The following is a 22,801-nucleotide window of genomic DNA, read 5'->3' as shown; positions in this document are numbered from 1 at the left end:
TAAGAAGGGCCCACGAGACTACAGTGGCTGTACATGCCGGTATACGAAAGACCAAAGCCCGCATAAGACAGGAGCTTGACTGGCCAAAACTCCACAAAGATGTGGTGGAGCACTGCAGGAGTTGCCACATGTGTCAGGTTGAGGGAAACCCCAACCTACAGTGAAACCTGCACCCCTAACTCCTGCACCGGTGTTAGGAGGACCATCTAGCAGAGGGCTGGTGGACTGTAATGGACCCCCGCCAAGAAAAAAAGGGGACAGGCAGGCACAAGGCTGGCAAAAGTTTAGAAAGGGAAAGGGAAAAAGGGACCAAGAGGGCAGGGTAAAGGAAGTCTGGGAGGAATCCCGGATGAAAACTCCTACAGTCCGGTCAGCCAACCCTGGAAAATTTGAAAAGATAGACCCCCACATCCTCCTATGTAAATGCAACATTAGAAGCACCCCACCAGAGTTGCTAACAGCATTTACAGTAACATGCAGAGACACAGAAAGACCTCTAGAGGCAGAGAAACCGTGAGGGTAATGCCTCATCTAGTCGAAGTGCCTAGTCATAGAGTCTGCCAATTACCCGCAGGCAGGAGTGTCCCAGAAGACAAAGGGGAGATTAGCAAAGAATCTTCCCCTACAGTCAGAAAAAAGAGAAACCACCCATCCCCCTAAAGTCAAAAGCCTTTGCATGACTCAGCAAAGCACTGAGAGAGAGTTCAGGATAGACTTGCCCACTACTGATGCTCCTGAGGAAAAAAATTCCAGCTTAGGGCTAATTAAATCTAACCTCCCCCCCACTTTTCAGACCGCAACAGGAAAAAAGACCCTCAGCAGCCATGGACATTGACAAACAGAAGAGAAACTTCCCCAAATAAAAAAACACATGTTTCTTGGGATGCCAAAAAAGGGCGATTTTAATAAGTCGTAGGCTTTGTGAATGAATGAGAGTAATGCATGTTTTTTTCTGTATCATATTTTCTCTCAATCCTTTTAACGAAATGCACTTTTCTTAAATCGTATTTCATTCCATTGGGTGTGGAGGTGTCATGCTAGGCCCCATCTGCCAAGAATGAGGGTCATTAATTTTGTCATGACCATTCTTTTTAAACTGTTTGCTGGAGTGTGTAAGCAAAGCATTCCAGAGATTGCTAAGGTGATACAATCCAGGACTGGTTAGACCAGCTATTCACATGACTAACTGGCTGCTCCAGGGTTTTTTGAACTGGCCACAGAGAGTTTGAACTCAGGGTGTCTGTTTGCACCCGGACTGAGAAGATCTCTCCTGTCTGCTCCCATCTCTTTCTCACAAGTCTCTGAATCTACTGAAGATAAATGAACCCCAAGAGAGAAAAGTGTCCTACAGTGAACAAGGGCCCCAATGAAAAGCAAGAACTACCTACATCAAGGACTCCACAGTGAGCGCGAAGATCCGTAACAAAAACTCTTCAGATATTGCCTCAAACGTTTCCATTTTATTTTTCTTCTGCTCTTCTCTGTCTCTATTTGCATGTGTGCATGCTAGCATGGGCGCTTCGTATAGTCGTAGGCGCCAACCGAATCAGAGTTTAAGATTAATAAATTTCAACTTTTCTTCTTTAAACCTGAAAAAAATTGTTTGTGCTGGTTTCTTTGCCTTATAATTGGAAAGCGATGAACAAGGATTCACCAAGGGGGAGCTAAAAACACGGTGTTTTAAAAATTAAATCTGGTTACGGTAAGACCAGGTGAAGGCTGAGAGGGACCCCTGGACACCTTTCTCACCTGGTCATAATAGCATATTTAAAGAAGATCCCAGAACCTACCCACAACGCCAAATTCAAATTGCGCTCAGTGGAATCCGGGACATTCAAGGGCAGTTAGCCACTTGTGTAGTTTTAACCGCCCACGCACAAAACATATAGGGTTAAACCCTGATATTTGTCATAACGGTAGAACTGAATGGTGCAATGGAATGAGGTTCCTTACCAGGATCATCGAGATATGAAGCAGAGAAGAAATGCGAGTCAGAAGGATCAACTTTCGGCTCGGTATATGGTCAAAATTACTGAATATATAACTAAAATCATCATTTACCTTTTAAAGGAAAAGTAACAATGCATTAGGCCATATCTAGGACATTAGCATATTGAAGCTCCTGAACATGTGTGGTGAGAACTTCCTGCATCTGTTAAATTCCTGACCAGAAATATCTCATAAGATGTAAGTGATTTCCACTCTTACTTGTGGTTAGTTGTGCCTCAATTATGCCCACTTAAGGGACCTAAATAAATGACTGAAAATCTTCACCAGTATATCTATTTTCTACTATTGCAATGGCAAAAGCTGGCCCCCAAAGACCTTTTACAGCATGCCCATTCTATGGTGTATGCAGACATTGTGCTGTGGAAATTATCAAAATGTTTGTTTTTAGTTTTTTTTGAAAGTGCAGAATTAAAGAAAAATATGAATGTCACAATCCCTATTATCTTTAGCTCTACGTTTCACGGCAATTTTGACTTTTCATTTGGCATAAAAGGTCACTTGCTTTACACTTGACAAACTACAATATATTTTCAAGTACATAGTTTGATTTAAAATAGCTGTCCTCAATTCCAGGAAATTCAAAGTTGTTGTAAAAAAAATTGAGAAATAAATGTTTTTCTACTTTAAAAGTATATAAACTTTTTGAGATGCCTCTGGCTTTATCATACATCATTTGCAATGAAAATCAATGTGGAGAGTAAACTAAATGGACTGAAACATTTTAATGCTTAATACCAGAAACAGGTATGAAATATGATCTCTCATGCCAATTTTTAACACATTACACCAATACCATCAGCAATAAAAGCAATATTTCAAAGCAATCAAAACTGCAGAATTGAGATTGGGTACTAAGACTCAAAGTCTCATTGCATATTTTTATCTCTGACCCCTGCAGTCAATAGTTAAAATTTGTTACAACATAAAACCTATAAAAAGCAATTTAAAATTTAAAAAGCAATTGCAAATATAAGCAATGTTTAATGTTTAAGCAAGTCAATAATGCAACAATTAGCTCTGCAATTACTGTAATTAAAAAAAGATTGACGTTCTGGATATTGGAGCATTTGTATATTATGACCAAATAATTCTGCACAGTGCATAATTTAGTAGGTACTTTTTTAATTACTATCTTAAAAATGCATGATTAGGTTTGATCTAATTAGAAAGTTTCAGCTTAAGAAACTACAGGGATACTATAATTGACTCAGCATTCGGTGGGCTAGGGAAGTCAAAAATTAGCAAACATGTCTAATGGGATTGTATTCTCGTGCCCTCTGTGGAAAGAGTACATGTGTGGTCATAAGATGAGGACAGGATCAGGCTTGGCTATGAGATTCCCTATGTTGAAGAACCAAAGAACTCTTAAAACCTGGACTGACAAAGGACTTGTGTGAGGTGTTGGAGCGTAACATTAAAACAATAGTACAGCATGAGGCAACTCCATAAAAAAGGAAAAAATTGGCAATTGTGCATTGTGGAGAGTTACTTAGTGGTATACAGCAGGTTTACACCAGTGAAGAGAATAATTATCATGGTAGGAGGTAAAAGAAGTCAAAATTTGAATTAAACCAGTTATAGTGCTGGTAAACAGTCCTCTGAAATACCCTAATGTCCGCTCCCTTGTCAAACAGCTATTAAAATCACTCAGCTTAGACAGAATAGGTGTGAAAATGCTTTTTATATGTCTCACTGAATCCATATTGTGAGAACCATCTGACATGTTCATCTTAATTTAATGCAACAGGATGTCAGGTAACATTCTCTAGAGATATCAGCCAAAAATAATGACTAAGGAGTAACGAATAATGAAAAATCTACAGTTATGGAAATTTTCATTACTGTCAAAGTGTTCTTATTAGAACCAATTACATAACTTGCTATAAGTAATGGGAATGAACAAAAAAAATGATATAATGGGAAAATAATTTGAACATATTGATGAAATAGGAAAAACGTTTTGTGCATGACTTTAAGATATGAAAAATGTAACTGTTTTTTCACAGCAACTCATTTAAAAGATGAAGCATTGCATGAATTTGTTTTTGAAATGATAACTTTCAAATGGTTATAATTAGATTGTTTCTTTCAGAAAATAATCTTTTAAGAGACAGTATATGAGTAATTTGAGACATAACATATGGCAAGTGTAGAATGCTTGGGAGGAACAGGTGACTTTGGTCCTATGGTTCCCAACATTTTCCAACATGGAAGGTTTCCTCACCTCATGTCTGAGTCCACTGTAGTCTAATTGATGAAGATAAGTGAACAACTTCATTATTGTTGTATCATGCAACTAGCAGGATAGTTTAATAGATGTACTAGCAATTGCTATGTTCGTATGAAAACAGATTTGCAGCTCTTAATATGCTCAGTGCTGGGAAATAGGAATCTTTCTATTTCTGGTGCCCAGGGGAAAGATTTGTTCACATCCAAAAATGGGCATGCTGGGAAGGGATAAGCCTGAAGCACACCTAATATTGTGACTTAAGCATCATTATGATTGGACCGGTGAGTGGCGGACACCTAATGGATGTCCCCAGGCGGTCACTGGAGAACAGGCATTGAAGATTGGACTGCCGCATTGCCGGCAGCAGCCTCAAGCAAAGAGGGCCGTGAGGTGGGACGGTTGAAGGGAACCAGGAGGGAGGGTAGTGTGGGAGTGTTTAGGGAATGTAACAGTGGTTGGAATCAGGGAGGCTTATGGTGGCATTCAGTGTGTGGTGTCCAGGTCGCAATCAGGCAGTAGAAGTCGTGATTGGGATGTAGTGTCGAGGTCATTATTGGAGTGGTGGCGGGGGAGCTGTGACCGGCAGCAGACCCCATGTTTTGAATATGGAGCCGGGAGGAGCATTCCTGCGGCTCCTGGCTCCACAGTCAGGTATGTACTTTTAACAAACTTATGCCCACCAGGAACTGAGGCTGAGTTGGAGGAATGCAGAGTTCAAGGAAGGTTGTAGGGCTGGAGGAAATTACAGAGAATAGGAGGGGTAAGGCCATGGATGGATCTGATCAGGATGATGAGAATTTTAAGATTGAGACCAACTAGTGGAATAATCTTTGACTATTACCCCATCAAACCCTTTCATGATTTTGAGCATTGCTTTTAGACAGGTCCAGTGAATGCAGCTCTAGGTTTTCATGGCTTTCATCATAACTATATACTCTTATTCCTGCTACCATCCTCGTGAATTTACATTGCACCGTCCCTATGGTTCCAATATCCTATCTATGTGTCATGATCTTAATTTGGTTTTGTCAGGGAATTTTGATATTGCTTCCATCTCCACAACAAAACAAAGCATTGTGGTCTGAAAAGACACAATATAGGTGTAAATATGATCAACTGGGAGGGGGGGGCGGTCACCTGCCATGGAATGAGAAAAATGTTTTCCACATGTAAAAAGTATGGAAACTTACTTTCTAAAAATAACTCATTATAAAAATAATAGATGCGTGGCACAAGGGCTACAATGAATGCATTTCATTTCAGCATTCAGATGGGAAATTTGTAACCATTCCCATCCATTTATTATTTTATTGCAAGACTTATATACAAACACATCAACCAAAAAATGTCATCTTTAGGCGTTTCTGAAAAACAGTCAACAGCAGGCAGGTCAAAATGCTCAAGAAAAACAAGGTATCGACTAAGCAGAACAAACAAGTATTCTGAATCCAAAATGATTCCATGTTTTTTTCATCAAAACTACATTTAAATATTTTAAATGTGCACAACACAGCAGCTAACTTTTCCAATCCAAATTAATTATGGAACCATCTGTGCAGTTAGTTAACAGTTTAGAATATCTTTAGTAATAATCTCACCAATAGCTCATTTTATCATTTTCAGATTCTGCTTCAATAAATAATTAACATCAAAAATATTAAAATTATTAGCCAGCCATTGCGATTCGTGTGACGAATCAGAATTGAAGGAAATGAAATGGACTAAAATATACCAAAAATGTAGCTTATCTTTCGCTTAACCAGCTGCCTACAAATTTGATTTACGGGTGTGAACAACACAGAATACAAATCTATCTTTCTTTTTTTTTTCTTTTGGGCCTCCTTATCTCGAGAGACAATGGATACGCGCCTGGAGGTGGTCAGTGGTTTGTGAAGCAGCGCCTGGAGTGGCTATAAAGGCCAATTCTGGAGTGACAGGCTCTTCCACAGGTGCTGCAGAGAAATTTGTTTGTTGGGGCTGTTGCACAGTTGGCTCTCCCCTTGCGCCTCTGTCTTTTTTCCTGCCAACTACTAAGTCTCTTCGACTCGCCACAATTTAGCCCTGTCTTTATGGCTGCCCGCCAGCTCTGGCGAATGCTGGCAACTGACTCCCACGACTTGTGATCAATGTCACACGATTTCATGTCGCGTTTGCAGACGTCTTTATAACGGAGACATGGACGGCCGGTGGGTCTGATACCAGTGGCGAGCTCGCTGTACAATGTGTCTTTGGGGATCCTGCCATCTTCCATGCGGCTCACATGGCCAAGCCATCTCAAGCGCCGCTGACTCAGTAGTGTGTATAAGCTGGGGGTGTTGGCCGCTTCAAGGACTTCTGTGTTGGAGATATAGTCCTGCCACCTGATGCCAAGTATTCTCCGAAGGCAGCGAAGATGGAATGAATTGAGACGTCGCTCTTGGCTGGCATACGTTGTCCAGGCCTCGCTGCCGTAGAGCAAGGTACTGAGGACACAGGCCTGATACACTCGGACTTTTGTGTTCCGTGTCAGTGCGCCATTTTCCCACACTCTCTTGGCCAGTCTGGACATAGCAGTGGAAGCCTTACCCATGCGCTTGTTGATTTCTGCATCTAGAGACAGGTTACTGGTGATAGTTGAGCCTAGATAGGTGAACTCTTGAACCACTTCCAGAGCGTGGTCGCCAATATTGATGGATGGAGCATTTCTGACATCCTGCCCCATGATGTTCATTTTCTTGAGGCTGATGGTTAGGCCAAATTCATTGCAGGCAGACGCAAACCTGTCGAAGAGACTCTGCAGGCATTCTTCAGTGTGAGATGTTAAAGCAGCATCGTCAGCAAAGAGGAGTTCTCTGATGAGGACTTTCACTCCAATATCCTATCTATGTGTCATGATCTTAATTTGGTTTTGTCAGGGAATTTTGATATTGCTTCCATCTCCACAACAAAACAAAGCATTGTGGTCTGAAAAGACACAATATAGGTGTAAATATGATCAACTGGGAGGGGGGGCGGTCACCTGCCATGGAATGAGAAAAATGTTTTCCACATGTAAAAAGTATGGAAACTTACTTTCTAAAAATAACTCATTATAAAAATAATAGATGCGTGGCACAAGGGCTACAATGAATGCATTTCATTTCAGCATTCAGATGGGAAATTTGTAACCATTCCCATCCATTTATTATTTTATTGCAAGACTTATATACAAACACATCAACCAAAAAATGTCATCTTTAGGCGTTTCTGAAAAACAGTCAACAGCAGGCAGGTCAAAATGCTCAAGAAAAACAAGGTATCGACTAAGCAGAACAAACAAGTATTCTGAATCCAAAATGATTCCATGTTTTTTTCATCAAAACTACATTTAAATATTTTAAATGTGCACAACACAGCAGCTAACTTTTCCAATCCAAATTAATTATGGAACCATCTGTGCAGTTAGTTAACAGTTTAGAATATCTTTAGTAATAATCTCACCAATAGCTCATTTTATCATTTTCAGATTCTGCTTCAATAAATAATTAACATCAAAAATATTAAAATTATTAGCCAGCCATTGCGATTCGTGTGACGAATCAGAATTGAAGGAAATGAAATGGACTAAAATATACCAAAAATGTAGCTTATCTTTCGCTTAACCAGCTGCCTACAAATTTGATTTACGGGTGTGAACAACACAGAATACAAATCTATCTTACATAGACAATAAGTGAGAAATTAGGCTCCTTTGGACCAGTTTTTTGGGAGCTGCAAGTGCCCTTAGAGCTCCAAAATGGCATCCTTGACACGTATACAGACTTATGACGCAAATTTCACCAGATGGCATATTGGTGCACGTGTTAGCACCCACACAGTGAACGTCCACTGAAAGTATGCAGTGCAGGTAGATCATGATGTCAATCAAGATGCAACGCTGATTTGAAGTCAGTGGTGCAATTTTGGAACCCAACACTCCAGCGAATGCTTTCGCTTAACCACACATGGCTGAACATGCATGCAGCAGTAGGACAGACCCCACAATCAGCGCTATTTAAAGGGGTAATCAACTACTTACAAGCTAGTTACTGGTTGATTTCTTCTGGCTTATGCTACAGTTCCAGAAGTGTTTGGTGCTTTTGAGAGTTGTTTCAAATTGCAGAAGTCTACAGGGTGTGGCAGGTACTGAAGGACATTAACTAACCTTAAGACTTCTGCACAAATCAGTTGCTCCCAGACCAGTTGCGGCACTGGATTCATGTCCTTGACTCCTGGAATTGAACTCTACGGCTACCTGCACCCACAGCCTACAGCCCATGCATATACTGGACATCTCTTTTACTTTCCACCTCCTCTGCCAAGGCCTCCAGTACAGAGTTAGAAAACCTTGCAGACTGCTCTCTTCCATGTTGTGCCATTTTTCAATGTTTCGAAGGTCAGAGCCACTTCCTGCAGGACTGCCAGCACCCTGCTCCAGTCATAATGCACCTCCCCTTTCAGAGGTGCAGGCTACCTTTAAGAAGTGCAGGTTAGCTTTAAGTGATGCTAGCAATTTATGATTTTGTTAATGCATGTAGCTAAGCAACAGCACAGTTAGCACTGGCTGCAGGCAGAAATCATTCAAATGAGCAGGCAGAATGCAGTTGGCATGCTGTTTACATTGTAATCAATGGGTGTAGATTAATCACGCATTGTGATCCCTATGTCCGTATTTAGGGGCTATTCAATATAGTCCTCAATATGCTTGTGAGTTGCTGTTGAAGAAGCTTTGATGAGTTGTTGCAGTGGAGTCACTGCATAAAAGGAAGCCTGTGGAAATTGCTATCTAATTCATATTGCCTGCATGTGACAATCAGGACCAGAAGAGTGGGACCTGGCCCATGGTCTAATTACCAGACTTGAAAAAAATGGGGAGAGGAGGCATGATACATTTGGACTCTCAGCTGATTTTGAGCCACAAGCATGAACAGCACAAATAGAGGCCCCTGACATTGATGTCTGTATAAAATGGATACAGTTCACATGAAAGCACATTGCTTTCATTAAGCAAAAGCCATCAGTACGATTTGAACCAGGAATCAAGGTCCAAGAAAGTGCCTTTTATAAATGAATGACATTTCTGCTCACTAGTCCCAAACATCTCAGATGAACATTAGAGGAAGACAAGATAACTTACTCCCGTAACAATGAGTCAGAACATCATTTCTTTCTTCTACAGTTTGAACTATGATTCTGCTGCAGGAAAATTACTGAACAACTCGTCTAAAGTGTTCGATAAGTTGAGGTGACTCAGACAATAATTAATAAATCTATTTGGATTAAATTAATCTGGACACATCATTTATTCATTTTTGCTCAAGTTGGTATATCTGAAAATCTATATTAATAGTTCAACACTTATGTGACCACCAGGCACATTGATATTGTTTTCAAATCTATGTATAAGTATGACTAGAAATAGTAAGTAATTATGCATACATATTTTACATAAACACAATCTTCAATCCTACTCAAAAGTCTAAAAGCACTGCTTCTTCAATAATACATAGGGGATAAGTTTCCACTTTGGACACAATCAGGAAATTTGGTTCAAATTGTGCTAGTTAGGTACAGTTCATGCTTCCGCTAAAGTTTATTTGCATAATCACAATGTAAAACCTTCCACAAACCAGCGCAATCAGACAGTGTATTGGAAGGTAAGCCTTTTTTTTCTTATTCGTTGCGTTAGAAAATATTCATCAATGTATCTAAGAGTGGTAATCTGGTGCAGTTTTATTAATACAACTGAAAATTGGTTTATCACAATAATAAGCATTTTTAATCAGAGAGTCGAGTCCTCCAACTCTGAATAATATGATTTTAAAATCACTGAAAATTACGCAAAAACTATACTGAAAAATTTACTAGTTTCATTGGTGTACATTTTTCAGTGTCTTCATAAATTAAATATTTTTAATGTGTAACTTGTAAAATGTGCCTACTAGTGCCAGTGTGCCTAAGAAAATGAGTTTAATTTGAAGACCCTCCACGAATGGCCATACACAGCCACAATTGGTGAAACTCACCATTCACATTGTTTCAATCTGTGGGCGTGGTCAGTTTTGTGGCCAGGTCCTGTTTAGAGCAAAATGATTTTTAAACCAGTGTTAAAGATTGTGGAAACTTGATAGATGCTTAACATAACTTATGTTTAAAATTTCTCTATCTTTTGCATTGGTTCAACTGTTTTCACCTGGATTGTGCTGAGAAAACTAGCGCAAACTCTACCCCTAACATTACAGGACTATGAGAATAATCACCTTGTCATCTGCCTTTTTTTTTTAAGAGGTGACTATTCAGACATGAACATATAGTCCTACTGATGTGCTGCGCAGGGAAAAAACAGGCTGCGCACAAGCAATATTCCTTTATGATGCATGCAGCCGTGGCTCTGCATAAATCTTAAGGGACCACGCAGAGCAACAAGCTGGTGGTGCACAGCAAACAGAAGTTAGAGGAAACATTGCTTGAAGTGGAAAACTTGAAGGGCTCTGGGGAAAAAGCAGGTGAGTGGAACTAATTGGATAGCACTTTCAAAAAAAAAGCACAGGTATGATGGGCTGAATGGCATCCCTTCTGTATGTTTCATGGGATGTGGGCATTGTTGGCTAGGCCAGCATTTATTGCCCATCCCTAATTGCCCTTGAGAAGGTGGTGGTGAGCTGCCTTCTTGAACCACTGCAGTCCATGTGGGGTAGGTACACCCACAGTGCTGTTAGGAAGAGACTTCCAGGATTTTGACCCGGTGACAGCGAAGGAACAGCGATATAGTTCCAAGTCAGGATGGTGTGTGGCTTGGAGGGGAACTTGCAGGTGGTGGTGTTCCCATGCATCTGCTGCCCTTGTCCTTATAGGTGGTAGAGGTCGCAGGATTGGAAGGTATTGTCTAAGGAGCCTTGGTGAGTTGCTGCAGTGCATCTTGCAGATGGAACACACTGCTGCCACTGTCCGTCTGTGGTAGAGGGAGTGAATGTTTGTTGATGGGGTGCCAATCAAGTGGGTTGCTTTGTCCTGGATGGTGTTGAGCTTCTTGAATGTTGTTGGAGCTGCACCCATCCAGGCAAGTGGGCAGTATTCCATCACACTCCTGACTTCTGCCTTGTAGATGGTGGACAGGCTTTGGGGAGTCAGGAGGTGAGTTAATCTCCGCAGGATTCCTAGCCTCTGATCAGCTCTTGGAGCTACCGTATTTATATGGCTACTCCAGTTCAGTTTCTGGTCAATGGTAACCCTCAGGATGTTGATAGTGGGGGATTCAGCGATCATAATGCCATTGAATGTCAAGGGGAGATGGTTAGATTCTCTCTTGTTTGAGATGGGCATTGCCTGGCACTTGTGTGGCACAAATATTACTTGCCACTTATCAGCCCAAGCCTGCATTTCTACACGGATTGCTTCTACGATTTGTCTTTATGGCCGAATGAGACAAGGACAGATACAGAAGTGGGAAATAATATTCTGTGGCGTAATGTACTATCCAACGTAAAATTTTAAATAGGGAACTATTTGATACGAACATAGATAGTATGTACATCTAATCTTTGTTAGATCTGAGGACAGCTGTCATCCCATTTTGCAACAGTTTTTGCTCTTTTGGAAGTACTTGTCTTATTGCCTGGTGCGAGCTATAAACAAAGGTAAGTTGCTGCTACTCAAGCTACCGTGGCATAAAAATTATTAGCAAATAAATCTCAATATTACTTCTGTATTCGTGATTGAGTGGAACATTATTCTGGTCAGGAAAATCCTTCAGCAATATTATACGACAGAACAGAGGGAATTCTAAAGAAGATCTGAAAGATGTCAATTCATTGCCTTATATGTTGTAGACATAAAATTTTAATGGTAAACCAAAAATCTGAGGGATAATGTTTTATATTAATATTGTCTAGACTATATAATTTTACAGTAAAAGATCAGAAGGCAAGAAAATCTAGTTTTAAGTGTTTCAGTAAATGATAAACATTGTCTTGACACACAAATTATATGAATTATTTAAGATTTCTGGCATTGAGATCTCATGATTATTGTTGTTGTGCCACACATATTTACTTGCTACTGAACTGTATCAGGAGATGTCAGAAGTTACAGATTCTGGAAAGATCCCATCAGATTGGAAAATAGCAAATGTAACTCTTGTGTTGCGACCAGGTGAGAAAGAAGTCTAGGCTTCCCTCTCAACCTTCACCTGGTCTTACTGTAACAGGGTTTAATTTTTAAACACATCGTGTTTTCAGCTCCCCCTTGGTGAATCCTTGTTCACTGCTTTCCAATTAAGTAAAGAAACGAGTGCAAACAGGCTTTCTTAGATTTAAAGAAGAAAGGTGAAATTTTATTAAACTTAAACTCTATTTCGGTTGACGCCTACGGATACATGATGCGCCCACGCTTGCATGCATACGCGATACACACATGCAAATACAGACAAAAAAGAGAAGAAAAATAAAGTGGAAAGGTTTGAGGCAATAGCTGAAGAGTTGTTACAGTTCTTCAAGCTCACTGCAGAGTCCTTGATTGTAGGTAGCTCTTGCTTTTCGTTGGGGCCCAGTATTCTTCTTAAACCTTGATCACTGTAGGAGACTTTTCTCTCTTGGGGTTCATGTGTCTTCAGTGGGTTTTGGAGTTCCGTGAGCAGACAGCAGAGGCTGTGGCAAGCCAGCCAGGAGAGGTATTTTCAATCCAGGAGCAAACAGCTTTCTGCTCAAACTCTCAGTTCAAACACTGTATAATTCAGAAAAAAACCCAGACTGTCAAGTAGGTTAGTCATGTTTGACCAGGTCTGTTTGTGTATTGTATTGGAGCAGGGAATAGCTCCTTTGTTCCAACATTATCTGTTAATATGCAAAAAATGTCTTTCCAGCCAGGAGCCTGGCGACCCCTTGTCACAGGCCTTCTCTTCTTCATAGCAACAATTTGAAATTTCAGGTCCATGTGGCAAAATTAATATGCATCATTCTTGGCAGGCGGGGGCCTGCGTGACACTTGTATTCAAGAAAGGAGGGAGACAGAAAGCAGGAAACTACAGGTCAGTTAGCCTAACATCAGTCATAGGAAAATGCTAGAATCTATTATTAAGGAGGTTATAGCAGGGCACTTAGAAACTCTTAATGCAATCAGGCAGCGACAACATGGTTTTGTGAAAGGGAAACCGTGTTTGATTAATTTATTAGAGTTCTTTGAGGAAGTAACAAGCAAGGTGGATAAAGGAGAACCTGTAGATGTGGTGTACTTAGATTTCCAGAAGGCGATAAAGTGCCACAACAAGGTTACTACACAAAATAAGAGCTCCTGGTGTAGGGGTAACATATGAGCATGGAGAGAGGATTGGTTAGCTAACAGGAAGCAAAGTAGGCATAAATGGGCATTTTCGGGTTGGCAAGCTATAACTAGTGGAGTGCCACAGGGATCAGTGCTGGGGGCTCAACTATTTACAATCTATATCAATGACTTGGATGAAGGGAGTGAATGTATGGTTGCTAAATTTACTGATGACACAAAGATAGGTAGGAGAGTAAGTTGTGAGGAAGATACAAAGAGTCTGCAAAGGGATATAGTTAGGTTAAGTGAGCGGACAAACATTTTGCTGATGGACTATAATGTGGGAAAATATGAACTTTTCCACTTTGGCAGGAAGAATAGATAAGCAGTATATTATTTAAATGGAGAGAGATTGCAGAACTCGGCAATACAGAGGGATCTGGTGTCCTGGGACATGATTCACAAAAGGTTAGTATGCTGGTACAGCAAGTGATTAGGAAAGCAAATGGAATGTTGTCATTTATTGCAAGGGGAATAGAATATAAAAGTAGGGAAGTTTTGCTACTGTTGTACAGGGCGTTGGTGAGACCATATCTGGTGTACTGCGTACAGTTTTGGTCTCCTTACTTAAGAAAGGATATAACTGCAATCGAAGCATTCCAAAGAAGGTTCACTTGACTGATTCCTGGGATGAAGGGCTTATCTAGTGAGGAAAGGTTAGACAGGTTGGGCCTGTATCCATTGGAGTTTAGAAGAACGAGAGGTGATCTTATTGAAACATATAAGATCCTGAGGGGACTTGGCAGGTTGGATGCTGAAAGAATGTTTCCTCTTATGGGAGAGACTAGAACTAGGGGACACAGTTTAAAAATAAGGGGTCTCCCATTTAAGACTGAGATGAGGAGAATTTTTTTTCTCTCAGAGGGTTGTTAGTCTGTGGAATTCTCTGTCCCAGAGAGAATTGAATATTTTTAAGGCTGAGTTAGATAGATTCTTGATTGACAAGGGAGTCAAAGGTTATAGTGGGTAGACAAGCAAGTAGAGTTGAGGCCACAATCAGATCAGCCATAATCTTATCAAATGGCAGATCAGGCTCGAGGGGCCGAATGGCCTACTCCTGCTCCTAATTCCTATGGTCTGTGGTATTCCTATGATATGTACGTGCATATGCAGGATGAGTCAGTTCAGTTTTCACATCATCTATTCTCACATCAGCTTACATATTTCTGTACCATGAAACACATTGAATCACAGTGATCTGTACTCTGCAAAAAAAGTAATCTATTTCTTGGCCATGTGAGCCGCATGGAAGATGGCAGGATCCCCAAGGAGACATTGTACAGCGAGCTCGTCACTGGTACCAGACCCACCAGCCGTCCATGTATCCGCTTTAAAGACGTCTGCAAACGCGACATGAAGTCCTGTGACATTGATCACAAGTCGTGGGAGTCAGTTGCCAGCGATCGCCAGAGCTGGCGGACAACCATAAAGGCATGGCTAAAGCGTGGTGAGTCAAAGAGACTTAGCAGTTGGCAGGAAAAAAGACAGAAGCGCAAGGAGAGAGCCAACTGTGTAACAGCCCCGACAACCAATTTTATCTGCAGCACCTATGGAAGAGTCTGTCACTCTAGAATTGGCCTTTATAGCCACTCCAGGCGCTGCTTCACAATCCACTGACCACCTCCAGGCGCTTACCCATTGTCTCTCGCGCCAAGGAGGCCAAAGAAGAAGAATTTCAATAGGCATTGTCTTTTAGTTTGTTTAGTGATTTTGCCTTGGATGTGCTTGAGAAACAGCATTATTCAAATCTTCATGAAGAAAGTTTCAATTTATTCAAAAGATTGAGCACCAGAATTCCTCTGCTGTATCATCTGAAATGTATCTGTTTAGAACCTTACAATTAAAAACAAAAAGGAAACCATGGTAGTTTTACAACAGCAGTATTTTAGCAATAAAGCAACAAGGAATGCTATATATAGTATTATCTCTGTTGTCAAGGAAAAGATAGGAACTGGGCTACTTGCACAAATACAACAAGTTATTTGCCTTATGCAATGGTGGGCAATCAATTGGCTGATATTGCAAATGTCCCTTTGAAGCTGCTTGAAAGGAACTAGTGGCATAGAAGTTTAAAGTCGTACCGACTTTCACTGCCGTGCAGTGCAACACCTCAGGTAGAGGTGGGCTAGAAGGTGTTGCAACTTAGTTATTGCCTTGCAAGGGAAGTGCAACCTTCACAAGCATCGCCAAGTTGTGAAGTCTAGATATGAAGCGTCTGCATCCAGAAGTGCCAGGTGGATGATTCATCTCGGCCTCCTGAGTTTGCCTCCATCACAGTAGCCACTCTTCAAACAATTCGACTCACTCCATGTGATATTAAGAAATGGCTGAGCGCACGGAATACAGTAAAAGCTTCGGCCCCATCAACATCCCAGCTGTGGCGATGAACTAGCCACACCTCCAGCCAAACTATTTTGGCACAGCTGCAACACTGGCATCTGCCTGATAAAGTGGAAAATTGCCCATGTATGTCCTGTCTACAAAAAGCTGTCTACAAATCCATTCCAGCCAATTACCAGTTACCAATTACCAATCAATCATCAGCATCGTGTTGAAAGGTGTCACTGGCAGTGCTATCAAGTGGCAATTACTCAGCAATAACCTATTCACTGATGTTCTGTTTACATTTCTCCACAACCTCGCGACTCCAGACCTCATTACCGTCTTGGTCCAAATATGGACAAAAGAGCTGAATTCCAGAGGTGAGGTGAGAGGTGACTGTCCTTGACATCAATGCAACAATTGACAGAGCGCATCTAGGAGCCTTAGTAAAATTGAAGTCAATGGGAATCAAGGGGATAGCTGTTCACTGGTTGGAGTCATACCAAGCAAAAAGGGAGATGATTGTCATTGTGGAGCCAATCATTTCAGCCCCAGGACATCACTGCAGGAGTTTCTCAGGGTAGTGTCCTAGGTCCAACCATCTTCAGCTGCTCCATCAATGAACTTCCCTCCATCAGAAGGTCAGAAGCATGGATGTTCGCTGAAGATTACACGGTGCTCAGTTACATTTGCAACTCCTCAGTTACTGAAGCAGTCCATGCCTGCATGCAGCAAGACTTGGACAACATTCAGGCTTGGGCTGATAAGTGGCAGGCAATGGCCATTTCCAACAACAGTCAAACTACCTCCCCTTGGCAGTCAATGGCATTACCATCGCCAAATCCCCCACCATCAATGTCCTGGGGAGTTACCAATAACCAGAACTTAACTGGATCTGTCACATCAATTGTGTGGCAATAAGAGCAGGTCAGAGGTTGGGTATTCTGCGGCAAGTAACTCACCTCCTCACTTCCCAAAGCCTTTCCACTATTCACAAGACATACGTCAGGAGAGGGTTAGAATACAAAAACAAGAAATGCTGGATTCACTCAGCAGGTCTGGCAGCATCTGTGGAAAGAGAAGCAGAGTTAACGTTTCGGGTCAGTGACCCTTCTTCGGAACCCGACACTGACCCGAAACGTTAACTCTGCTTCTCTTTCCACAGATGCTGCCAGACCTGCTGAGTGAATCCAGCATTTCTTGTTTTTGTTTCAGATTTCCAGCATCCGCAGTATTTTGCTTTTATTTGAGGGTTAGAATACTCTCCGCTTGCCTGGCTGAGTACAGCTCCAATGACATTCGAGAAGCTCAAGATTATCCAGGCAAAGCATCCTGCTTGCTTGGCACCTCATTCTCCACCTTAAATATTCACTCCCTCCACCATTGTGGCTGCCGTGTGTACCATCTACAAGATGCACTGCAGCAAGTCACCAAGGCTCCTTCAGCAGCATCTCCCAAACTCATGACTCTACCGCCTATAAGGACTAGGCCAGCAGGCACATGCGAACACCACCGCTTGCAAGTTTCTCTCCAACATACCATCCTGAAATACATCGCTGTCCCTTCATTGTTGCTGGGTCAAAATCCTGGAAACCCCCTGCCTAACAGTACTGTGGGAGTACCTTCATCACACAGACTGCAGCGGTTAAAGAAGATGGCTCATCGGCACCTTCTCTAGGGAAATTACGGATGGACAATAAATGCTGGCATTGCCCGAAATGCCCACATCCTATGTTCAAATCATAGAAAAATGTTTATCTAGGAGTGTATACAGAGTACGTCTGAGGCTATCATGCAGAAACTGTATAGTGCACTGAAAAAGAAAATATACAACCCTGGAGGTAGTGCAGAGAAAAGTGACAAGGCTGATCTCTAATGTCAGAGGGCGTTCTTCACTTTTTCAATAATTTAAATTATATTTCACACGGTTTATTAGTGTAGCCTTGCCAGCTCAGTGTGAGCTGACTGGAGCATAGATCATGGGGAAGCTAATTGTAAAGAGGCTGAATAGGATCGTAAGTGAAAAGTTGTGCAGCTAATCTTAGAGAATTTGGCCTGGTTGGACAGAATACACAGTATGAAAAAGTGTTCACAGCAGACCAGCAGGGAAGAGGGGAGATGTGTGCAACTGATGGGATGGATTTGGGTGGGGAGGGAAAGTTAAAAACATCCAATAACAAAAAGTGGTGTGGAATTGATTACTTAGATTATATGACGCTGCTTGGAAGCTGCCTGTACTCAACAGACCTGGCAGTATAATGAAGCATCCTATTCCCTTAGTTTATTGCTGCTTCATAGTGATTTGATGTTAGGTGCTGAATCGGCTATCATGCCCAAATTCTTTTCTGCTTCACCTTTGACTATTTATACACCATCTATAATATACAAGAACCATAAATTCTTCGAGCCAATGTCCAGTACTTTGCAATTCCATCCGCCACTTAAATTGATCTGCAAACTTATCCTATTTATATTTGTTTCTGCATCTAAGTCAGTAAGATAGAATAGGAACAGTCGGGACCCCAGCATTGAAACCCATGGCATTCCATTCAGTACTTCTCCTCAATATTGACAAATGTGCACAGTTTTCTTACTTTGAGCCAATTATATATGGTGGGGGAATGGCATTAAGTGAATTGCTCATTTGAAGAGCAGGTGCTGACGATGGGCTGAATGGCCTCCTGCGCTGTAACAATTCTGTGATATATCTGTGCCTAGGTTTTAGCTTGAATTTCCTCAGCTTTCAGCTTCAATAATAGCCTCTGATGAGGAATTTCATCAAAAGCTTTTTGGAAATCTAATTACCATCAGCAGGGACTGCAACTTCCTCAACAAAATCAAGGAGGTTTGTCAAGCAGGACCTCCCATTGTACTGTAGGTGGTCAACCACACCATCCTTGTCCAATGCCTCTCGAGTATCCAGCTCGGTGGCACTGCTGTTGCATGTTTCCACTCTGACCTATTTGATCATAAATAGGGCATCTGCAGCATTGGCCTCTCCTACCACCCTGACATTGTTACCTCCAAACTCCTCTAAAGATCTAGCATGGGCTTCCTCCTCTTCTGCATCTAAATGCTGCCACTTTGAAACATTGGGCTGGATTTTAAGCAGACCTCGCGTCATGATCCGTGGTGGGAGAGGAGGGCCTGAAGATGGCTCTGGATGAGGACCACCATGGACCTCGATGCTGGCTGGACCCGGCCTGATCCTCCCAATGGCAGTGAGGCTCTGTGGCGGCCCCTCCACCACTGGGCAATGGGACCACAATTTGAATTGGTGCCTTCAGATCCGCATCGGGGAAACAAGGCATGACACTATTGGAGGGGGGGAGGGGAAGAGGTAAGTTTAGCAGTTTGGGAGACGAGGGGGGACAGGGTCAAATAAACGACATGGGTGTAGGGGATGGTGGGAAGGGTTGTACTTTAAAATTTGTGCATTTTTGGGGGGGGGGGGGAAGGTCAAATGTTAAAGGTAAGTGTTTTGATGGGGGAAAGAGCAAATAGTTAATGTCATTATTATTGTGGGTGGGAAAAGGGCTTTGGAACTTCATTTATGTAATTCTGCGGTGATATCGCTTTTAAAATTTAAATATCCCGCCAGGGCTGACTGCCCTTTAAAAATGGTGTCAGCACCTGCGCAGAGGCAGCTGACGTCATTGCTGGGGACGGACAGCCCGCCCCCTCCACGTGATTGAGGACCACCCAGCTCCACCTCTTCCCCACCAATTCTCTTGATCACTCCACACCTCTGTGTTTTCAGACTGCTTGTCCGACATCAAGTCTCGGATGAGCGACAATTTCATCTGGCTAAACATTGGGAAGACTGAAACCAGGGTCTTCGGTTGCTGCCACAAACTCTAAACCCCTGCCACAAATTACATTCCTCTCCCCAGCCACTGCAATTTCACACCCCAAGCTGAGCTTCCAATTCCATATCCTCTCCATCATAAAAATTTCTTATTTCTACCTCATAACATTGCCTACTTCCACTAACTTAGCCCTTGTGCCATTGAAACTGCTCATCTATGGCTTTGTCACCTGCAGGCTTGACTATTTCAATCCTCTCCAGGCTGGCCTCCTATCCTTCACCCTCTGTAAACTTCAGCTTATCCAAACCACTGCTACTCATATCCTGTCCCATACCAGCAAGTTTGCTTGCCTATCAGCTCTGTTGTTGCTGACCTAGATTGGATCCTGGTCCACCAATCCCTATAATTTAAATTCTCAATGTCATTTGTATTCCTTAATGACCTTACCCTCCCTATTTCTCTAAACTCTTCCAGCTCTACAAAACCTCCCAAACTCTCCGTTCCTCATCAACAATAACATGTAATTGTATAATGCTTTTAATGTAAGAAAACATCCCAATGCTCTTCAACAGCGTAATAAGACAAAGATGGAGATATTAGAACAGGTGATTAAACGCTTGAGCAAAAGTTAACGTATTTATTTAGCACATAAAACATCCCAAGGTTCTTCACAGGAGTGTTATGAAGCAAAATTGGACACTGAGCCACATACGGAGGTATAGGGCAGATGGGCAAAAGCTTGGTCAAAGAGGTAGGTTTTAGGAAGTGTCTTAAAGAAGTTAAGAGAGGTAGAGAGGCAAAGAGGTGGAGAGAGAGAATTCCAGAGCTTAGGGCCCAGGCAGCTGAAGGGATGGGCACCAATGGTGGAGCAATTAAAATCGGGGATGCTCAAGAGGCCAGAATTAGATGAGCAGAGATATCTCGAAGTGTTGTGCGACTCAATATTACAGAGATAGGGAGGGGGCGAGGTCATGGAAGGACTTGAAAACAAGGATGAGGATTTTAAAATTGAGGAATTGCTTAACCAAGAGCCAATGTAGGTCAGCGGTGAGGAGATGGGTGAATGAGACTTGGCGTGAGTAAGAACTGGACAGCAGAATTTTGGATGACCTCAAGCTTACAGAGGGTAGAATGTGGGAGGCCAGCCAGGAGTGCACTGGAATAGTCAAGTCCAAAAGTAACAAAGGCATGGATGAGGATTTCAGCAGTAGATGAGCTGAGGCAGGGGCAGAGCCAGGCAATGTTACAGAGGCAGAAATAGGCGATCTAAGTGATGGCGCAGATATGTGGTTGGAAGCCCATTTTGGGATCAAATATGACACCAAGGTAGCGAGCAGTCTGATTCAACCTCAGAAACCTGGCAGGGACAGGGATAAGTTTAAGGAGGGTCTTGAAGGAGGAGAGAGTGGTGTACAGACAAAGAGATTTAGGGAGGCAATTCTACAGCTTAGGGCCTAGAGAGCTGCCAAATAGCGAGGTAAGGAGAATGCGGGATGCACAAGTCCACATCTAAGTTGTAGATCTGGTGTTGGCTGTCGACAGTATTGAATCCTAGATCATGTTGAACTTAATTGTTTTGTGATCACTATCATTTGGGGTGCTACAGTTTCCATTTTCTGTGTGATGTTAGACTCATTTACCAGTTAACAAGTCATGAAAAAAAAATTCCTCATATGGTTTCCCTGACACACCAGTAAATTTCCAAGTTACCAGCACCCAGCTCATGATTTTTCATATATTCAAATGAACGCATCAAAATCATAGGATTCGTACATGATTTCCTGATGTGCACTCCTGGCAGTGGTTTATATGCCAGCAGTGTGCAAATGAAAAATGGGCCCTATTGCATCATGAAGCAATTATTCATTACAAGTATCAATTCAGATTCCAGGTGTGCAATACCGATTTATATTTGTTTGATTGAAACCTCCATTAATATACCTTTCTATTTTCTGACATCCTTTTATTGCTTTTTCCCACAGTTGTAAATCGGAACAAAACCAGTTACTTAGTTCTTGTTGTCTCTAGTTATATTACTTTGCTGAGTAATAAGCTCCTTCCTATACAGTCTACTTCCTTTACTTCCACACTGTTTAACACATACAGCACCTGCTCCTTCCTTGTCTATTCTGTGCATGATGAAATAATGAAATATAGTAGAATTCAATTTTTTAAAACAGGTACATAAAAGAAAATTCAAAATTTTTAGTATATTTTGTTTTCATCTCCAAGAACGATCTATTAACATAAATAAAATGCAGCTGTTTCCTACCTGTTGATAGCTGGCTTCTTCGATTGAAACGAAGATTGAGGGATGGTTTCCAGGGCATGGCCCATGGCGCAGTCTTCAATGTGAATGTGCATTGTTTAGTATTAAGTAGGGGTAGAAGTGGCGAGACATCTGTTAACCAACGGCCAATGCGTCTGTAATTATAAATTGCAAAGATCTGTGTAATGTTTTGGTAATAAAAGGGAAATAGAGGTGAAGGAAGTAAAAGGCTATTTCCTCAGATCTGCTCCTGCTCCACAAGACACATTCTGTGCCGTGGAGGAGTGAGAGCACGTCTGAGGAAATTCCTGGCTTATGTTTATAGCATGTTTGCAGAAGACATTTCAACGTTAACTGGATAGCTGGCGTGCTTGAACATTCCTAACGTGACTTTCCTTTTGAATTTTTCCAATGTTTCAGTTGGTAAATGCCCCGCGCGTAGGACTAAACCATGAAGATCCCAGGTTCAATCCCTAGCTACTGAGCAAGCTGTTCTGAGCCTGAGAAACGTTAGTGGGAAAAACACACAGCCAGAATTCCAACTCTTGTTTGCTATTCAGTGACACAAGAACACAAGAAATAGGAGCAGAAGTAGACCATATGGCCTGTTGTGCCTGCTCCACCATTCAATATGATTATGGCTAATCTTTGGGCTTCAACTCCACTATCCTGCCCGCTCCCCATATCCCTTGATTCCCTGAGAGACCAGAAATCTGTCTATCCCAGCCTTAGATGTATTCAATGAAGGAGTATCCACAATCCTCTGGGGCAGAGAATTACAAAGATTCACAACCCTTTGATTGAAGTAGTTTCTCCACATCCCAGTCCTAAATAATCGGCCCCTTA

At 41.9% G+C, this 22,801-nt stretch overlaps 1 protein-coding gene across 2 annotated transcripts in view; it reads right to left on the bottom strand.

The window, feature by feature from the left end:
• The window catches only part of si:dkey-256h2.1 (uncharacterized protein LOC337520 homolog), a 314,605-nt gene that overhangs the window by 99,854 nt on the left and 191,950 nt on the right, over nt 1-22,801 (bottom strand). For both annotated transcript variants that reach the window (XM_068009788.1, XM_068009780.1), the window contains exon 8: nt 21,959-22,110. In XM_068009788.1, coding sequence (XP_067865889.1) covers nt 21,959-22,110 — 152 coding nt within the window. The remainder of the gene's footprint in view (nt 1-21,958; nt 22,111-22,801) is intronic.

The sequence above is a fragment of the Heterodontus francisci genome, chromosome 2 (genome assembly GCF_036365525.1).
Source record: "Heterodontus francisci isolate sHetFra1 chromosome 2, sHetFra1.hap1, whole genome shotgun sequence".
Taxonomy (NCBI): domain Eukaryota; kingdom Metazoa; phylum Chordata; class Chondrichthyes; order Heterodontiformes; family Heterodontidae; genus Heterodontus; species Heterodontus francisci.
The sequence above is the reverse complement of the archived record's forward strand: the minus strand, read 5'-3'. Positions and strand labels throughout refer to the sequence as shown.